Source organism: Mandrillus leucophaeus, unplaced genomic scaffold (genome assembly GCF_000951045.1).
Source record: "Mandrillus leucophaeus isolate KB7577 unplaced genomic scaffold, Mleu.le_1.0 Scaffold29, whole genome shotgun sequence".
Taxonomy (NCBI): domain Eukaryota; kingdom Metazoa; phylum Chordata; class Mammalia; order Primates; family Cercopithecidae; genus Mandrillus; species Mandrillus leucophaeus.
Genome location: NW_012103031.1, coordinates 1,802,530 through 1,809,382, shown reverse-complemented (window position 1 = coordinate 1,809,382; position 6,853 = coordinate 1,802,530). Strand labels below are relative to the sequence as shown.

General features: G+C 49.4%; 1 protein-coding gene across 1 annotated transcript in view; it reads right to left on the bottom strand.

The window, feature by feature from the left end:
• The window catches only part of ZNF394 (zinc finger protein 394), a 6,684-nt gene extending 1,698 nt beyond the window's left edge, over positions 1-4,986 (bottom strand). Inside the window, exons 1-2 of the mRNA XM_011985785.1 lie at positions 4,270-4,986; positions 3,361-3,487 (exon numbers count right to left, since the gene is read on the bottom strand). Coding sequence (XP_011841175.1) covers positions 3,361-3,487; positions 4,270-4,725 — 583 coding nt within the window. The 5' untranslated portion in view covers positions 4,726-4,986. The remainder of the gene's footprint in view (positions 1-3,360; positions 3,488-4,269) is intronic.
• Positions 4,987-6,853: the final 1,867 nt, after the last annotated feature.

Below are 6,853 nucleotides of genomic sequence, written 5' to 3'. Positions count from 1 at the left end.
GGCCTCCCAAAGTGCTGGGATTACAGGCTTGAGCCACCGCGCCCGGCCTAATTTTTATATTTTTAGTAGAGATAGGGTTTCACCATGTTGGCCAGGATGGTCTCTATCTCTTGACCACATGATCTGCTTGCCTCGGTCTCCCTATTTATTTTGAGACGCAGTCTCACTCTGTCGCTTTTTATTTTGAGACAGAGTCTCACTCTGTTGCCCAGGCTGAAGTACAGTGGCGTGATCTCGGCTCACTGCAACCTCTGCCACCAGGGTTCAAGTGATTCTCCTGCCTCAGCCTCCCAAGTAGCGGGCATTACAGGTGCCAATTCTGCTAGTTTTAGTAAAGACAGGTTTCACCATCTTGGCCAGGCTGGTCTTGAACTCCTGACCTTGTGATTCACCTGCCTTGGCCTCCCAAAGTTCTCGGATTACAGGGTGAGCCACAGCACCCAGTTTATATTTTATTTTATCTTACCGTATCTTATTGTATTTTTGAGATGGAGTCTCACTCTGTTGCCCAGGCTGGAGTGCAGTGGTGTGATCTCTGCTTACTGCAACCTCTGCCTCCCAGGTTCAAGTGATTCTCCTGCCTCGGCCTCCTGAGTAGCTGGGATTACAGGCACCCGCCACCATGCCCGAATAATTTTTTTGTAGTTTTAGTGGAGACAGGGTTTCACCATCTTGGTCAGGATGGTCTCAAACTCCTCTGACCTTGTCATCCACCCACCTTGGCCTTGCAAGGTGTTGCGATTACAGGAGTGAGCCACTGCACCCAGCTATTTTATTTTTTTTGAGATGGAGTTTCGCTCATTGCCAAGGCTGGAGTGCAGTGGCATGATCTTCGCTCACTGCAACCTCCAACTCCCAGGTTCAAGCAATTCCCCTGCCTCAGCCTTGAAAGTAGCTGGGATTACAGGCACGTGCCACCACACCCGGCTAACTTTTGTATTTTTAGTAGAGATGGGGTTTTACCATCTTGGTCAGGCTGGTCTCAAACTCTTGACCTCAGGTGATCCACCTGGCCTTGGCCTCCCAAAGTGTGGGATTACTGGAGTGAGCCACTGCGCCCAGCCTATTTTTTATTTTTTTGAGACAGAGTCTCACTCTGTCACCCAGGTTGGAGTGTAGTGGCATGATCTTGACTCACTGCAACCTCCACCTCCCAGGTTCAAGTGATTCTCCTGCCTCAGCTTTCTGAGTAGCTGGAATTACAGGTGCCCATTAACTGGTGTGGCTAATTTTTGTATTTTTAGTAAAGATGGGGTTTTACCATGTTGGCTAGGCTGGTCTTGAACTCCTGACCTCAAGTGATTTGCCTGCCTTGGCCTCCCAAAGTGCTAGGGTTACAGGTGTGAGCCACCTTGGCCTCCCAAAGTTGTGGGATTACAGGTATGAGTCACCACACCCGGCACAAGGGAGCAATTTGAGCAAAGCTCTGAAGCTTTGCTTCCTACAGAGCTAGAGTAGAATATTTCAGGCGGAGCGGTCACATAGCACAAAGACCAGGAGGCAGAGGGGCTTGGCATATTTTGGAGCAGCAAGGCAGTGTGGCCAGAGTGGGTGAGGGGCAGCGGAAGGGATGGGTGGGTAAGCAGGGTGCCAGGGCCCCTGCACATCAGGCATCACAGGCCCGACTAATTTTTTGCATTTCTAGTAGAGACGGTGTTTTACTATGTTGGCCAAGTGGGTTTTGAACTCCTGACCTTGTGATCTGCCCACCTCGGCCTCCCAAAGTACTGAGATTACAGACGTGAGTTATCACCTGGCCAAAATGTATTACTATTTTTTTAATTAAAAAAATTTTTTTTAAAAAGATGGGGTCTTGCTGTGTTGCCCAGGTTGATCTTGAGCTCCTGGCCTCAAACAATCCTCCCATCTGGGCCTCCCAAAGTGCTAGGATTACAGGTGAGAGTCACCGTGCCCGGCCAACAGCAAATGTTGACGAGAATGTGGAGAAAGAAAAATTCTCAATATTGCTGGTGGCGTATACATTAGTTATGAGCTCTTTGGAGAGTAAGATGAATATACAGTTGTCTCCTCTTCTCTGTGGGGACACATTCCAAGACCCCCAGTGATGCCTGAAACTGTGTATAGTACCAAAGCCTCTCTCTCTCTATATATATATATAATCTTTTTTCTTATACATACATCCCTTTAATCAAGTTTAATTCATAAATTAGGTACATTAAGAGATTAACAGTAACTATCAATTATAACAATATACTTAACTAGGTTTGGTAGCTCACACCTGTAATCCCAGCACTTTGGGAAGCTGAGGCAGGAGAATCACCTGAGGTCAGGAGTTCAAGACCAGTCTGGCCAACATGGTGAAATCCCGTCTCTACTAAAAATACAAAATTAGCTGAGCATGGTGGGGCATGTCTGTAATTCCAGCTACTCAGGGGACAGAGGCAGGAGAATTGCTTGGCTTGGGAGGCAGAGGTTGCAATGAGCTGAGACCACACCACTGCACTCACTCCCCCGGGCAACAAGAGGAAAACTCCATCTCAAGAAAACCCCCAAAACCAAAGACAAAAAAATGAAAAACAAATGCTATACTGTAATAATAGTCATGTGAATGTGGTCTCTGTCTTAAAATATCTGGTTGTATTGCATACTGTGTGTAAGTGAAACCACAGAAAGCAAAATCAGGAAGAGGGGACTACTGCCTGTCTCTAGGCATATTCTCTTCAGAAACTCCAACATAGGAACAAATACACAAAAATATGCAAGAATATACAAGAATGTTCGGTGCAACGCTGTAATGGTTAAAACTTAAGACACCTAGATGTCCATTAACAGAAATGGATAGAATTCTGGAGTATCTGGACAGTAAAACAGGTAGAGCTCCATGCATCAACATGAGTAAATCTCAAAAATGTAATATTGAGTTAAAAAAAAGCCATACAGTAATGATATACAGCGTGGAGCTACGTGTCTATGTAGAGACAATATAAGACATGCATGGAAGTCATAAACACAACAGTCAGTTTACTGGCTACCTCTAGAGAAGGATAGAGGGGAAGGATTTCCAGGAGGCTATGTGGGGGCCTCACCTCCAGCTGTAACATACTTCTCTGGCAATGTGGCCAAGTATTAAGATCGGATAAACTTGGGTGGTGGACACAGGGGATGGTCATTATCTTTTTTTTTTTTTATAGTTTTCTGTATGTATAAGACATTAAAAATGAACCAAAGTAAAAAGCTGAATCTAGCACCTAGCAGTACATAGGCTCCTGCCTGGGTTACAGAAGACACCTGAAGGCTCTCAGCCCAAGTCTGGGAATGGCATAATGGCTCAGGGATGGTAATGGACCACCCCTTCACAAATCACACACCACAATAAACCAGCAGAGCAACAGCACTCACTAGGCGGAACTGTGCTCCCGGAATCCTTCTGTGCACTCTCTCTGCAGAAGTCCCTCCGTGCTGGGTCCAGGCGCTCCCACTCCTCCCAGGTTAGAGACACAGCCATGTCCTCGAAAGTCGCCATCCCCTGGGAACAACACAAGAGCCCAATTCAGTACCTGCTGTCCCTGTACAGCACTATCACTCTTCTTGAGTCTTGTACTGACCAGGGAGTTTGGAGAGATCAGAGATAGAGGCTGACATTCTCTTGTAATGCTGAAAAGCCTTTCTGTGGACTATTTACACTAATTTGGGGGTAGGTAAAAGCAAAATATTTCTTTAATTTGTATCACTGTGATGTATGGGAATCGAAATAGGACATAGATTAAAAGTACACACGACCGGGCGCGGTGGCTCATACCTGTAATCCCAGCACTTTGGGAGGCCACGGCGGGCAGATCACCTGAGGTCAGGAGATTGAGACCAGCCTGGCCAACACGGTGAAACCCCATCTCTACTAAAAATACAAAAATTAGCCGGGCGTGGTGGCGGGCGCCTGTAATCCCAGCTACTCAGGAGGCTGAGGCAGGAGAATCGCTTGGACCCGGGAGTCAGAGGTTGCAGTGAGCCGAGATCGCGCCATTGCACTCCAGCCTGGGCGACAAGACTGAAACTCCACCTCAAACAACAACAACAGAAAAGGAAAAAAAAGAAAAAAAAAGAAAACCAGTAATCCGTGTTGGCTTTATGCTGAGGTCTATAAAGTCATCTCCTGGATGAATCTGTCACAGTGGCCTGCGGAAAGGAAGTCCATACACACCCCAACGTTCACACGAAATATAATAAGGAAATAACTTCCGAAACGCAGAGCACCCCATACACGCCTATTTTCCACACTCCCACCTCCAGAATGGGTCTTTCGCTTCTCACCTGAGGTGAGGTTCCATCGAGCGCTCGCTGCAGAGCGCGCACCACGGCCACTGCCTCCTCCCCGCTCTCCGGGCAGTGCTCTCGCACCCAGGCTTGGAGCTCCTCGGGCAGGATGGTGAGGAACTGCTCCAGCACCAGCAGCTCCAGGATCTGCTCCTTGGAGAGCAGCTCAGGCCTCAGCCACCGACGACAGAGTTCTCGGAGCCGGCTCAGCGCCTCTTCCGGTCCAGCCACCTCCTGATAACGCAGCTGCCTAAAGTGCAGTCGAGAAGTTTCGGGGTCTGGCCAAGCCCCTGGATAGCCGGGCTCCCAACTTCCGGGTGAGTCTTCCTCCACTTTCACGGGCAAAAGTCCGTCGCGTTGGGACGGCGCCGCTTCTTTGGACCTCGCAGCCATCACCCAGGGTCCCAACTCGGCGTCACTGCCGCGACTCTGGGCGGTCAAGCTGGAATTCATCTTTCTCCGGCATGTGCTGCCCTTCCTGGAGTTTTCCTTTCAGGTGAAGAAAGAGCAAACCCAAGGAACTCATCAGCCCTCAAACCCTCCGGTCCCAAACACCGGGCCCCACCACACCAGGCCCCTCTCCCACACTTCTTCCTTTCCTCAGCTTTGCGTCTACAGCTCCCTCAGTCCAGCCACCGAAAACATCCCGTGCCGGAAGTGCGTCACGGACGCCCTGCGGCACCCTTCCCTGCATTTCCGGGGCCTCTCTAGGCGCCTGATGGGGTGAGGTGCATCTCGCTGGTTTATCGTCCGAGCCCCGCCCGACGCAGTGGGTCTTGACGGTTTCCTGCAGCCCAGGGAAATACAGGCGTCCGAGCCGGTGGCCCGAGCTCCGGCAAGTGCGGGAACTTTCAGGATTAAATAGACAGAGTCTGGCTCTGTCGCCCAGGCTGGACTGCAGTGGCGCGATTTCGGCTCACTGCAACTTCTATCTCCCGGGTTCAAGCAGTTCTCCAGCTTCAGCCTCTCAAGTATCTAGGACTACAGGTGCGCGCGAACACGCCCAGCTGTATTAATTTTTTTGTAGGGACGGGGTTTCACTATATTGCCCAGGTTGGACAAAGTTTTTTGTTTTTTCTTTTTTGAGACGGACTCTCGCTCTGTCGCCAAGCTGTCTTAGCCTCCTCAGCAGCTTGGACTACAGGCGCGCGCCACCATGCCTGGCTAATTTTGGTATTTTTAGTAGAGATGGCGTTTCACCCTGTTGGTCAGGCTGGTCTCGATCTCCACACCTCGTGATCCGCCTGCCCTGGCCTCCCAAAGTGCTGGGATTACAGGCGTGAGCCACTGCACCCGGTTAGAAAAAGTTTTTTTGTTTTTTTGGTTTTTTTTTTTAGACTAAGTGCTTCCATGTACATCAGATGTTAACGACTTTGATCCTAACAAAGATGAGGAAATTGAGGCTCAAAGATGTGTCCTGGCCTGGCTCAGTGGCTTATGCCTGTAATCCCAGCATTTTGGGAGGCCAAGGGGTAGAGATCGCTTGAAGTCGGGAATTGGAGACCCCCATCTATACAAAAAAATAAAAAATTAGCTGGGTGTGGTGGCGTGCATCTGTAGTCCTAGTGAGAGGGGAAGCCAGTTGGACTTCCTGGGTGGAGTGGGGACTTGGCCTTTTCTGTCTTACAAGAGGTTTGTAAAAATGCACCAATCAGCGCTCTGTAAAATGGACCAATCAGCAGGATACTAAAAGTAGCCAATCGCAGGGAAGACGGAGAAAAGGGCATTCTGATATGACAGAACTAGGACATGGAGGGGACAAATAAGGGATTAAAAGCTGGCCACCCCAGCCAGCAGCGGCAACCCGCTGGGGTCCCATTCCATGCTGTGGAAGGTTTGTTCTTTTGCTCTTCACAGTAAGTCTTGCTGCTACTCTTTGGGTCAGTGCCATCTTTAAGAGCTGTAACACTCACCGCGAAGGTCTGCAGCTGCATTCCTGAAGTCAGGGAGACCAAGAACCCACCGGAAGGAACCAACTCCTGACACACCACTTACTCAGGAGGCTGAGGTCAGAGGATCCTTTGAGCCCAGGAGGTCAAGACTGCAGTGAGATATGATCCGACCACTGCACTCCAGCCTGGGTGACAGAGCAAGAGTCTATCTCTAAAACAAAGTGCCTTGGTTGATGTCAAGCTGCTGGTGACTTGCAACTTGCATAAAATGAGAGGATCGCTTGAGCCCAGGAGTTCCAGACCAGCCTGAGCAACATAGTGAGACTGTGTCTCCATACAAAATTTAAATTTTTTTTTTTTTTTTTTGAGATGGAGTCTCGTTCAGGTTCAAGCGATTCTCCTGCCTCAGCCTCCCGAGTAGCTGGGATTATGCTTCGCGAGTAGCTGGGATTACAGGCGCGTGTCACCACACCCGGCTAATTTTTTGTATTTTTAGGAGAGATGCGGTTTCACCATGTTAGCCAGGATGGTCTTGAACTCCAGACCTCGGCTCACTGCAACCTCCGCCTCCTGGGTTCAAGCAACCCCCGTCTCCACCCCAGGCCCAAACAAACCAAACACTATTTATCAATCCAGGCATGTTTAATAACTAGACATAAAAATGTCACCTATGGTGCCAGGTGTGGTGG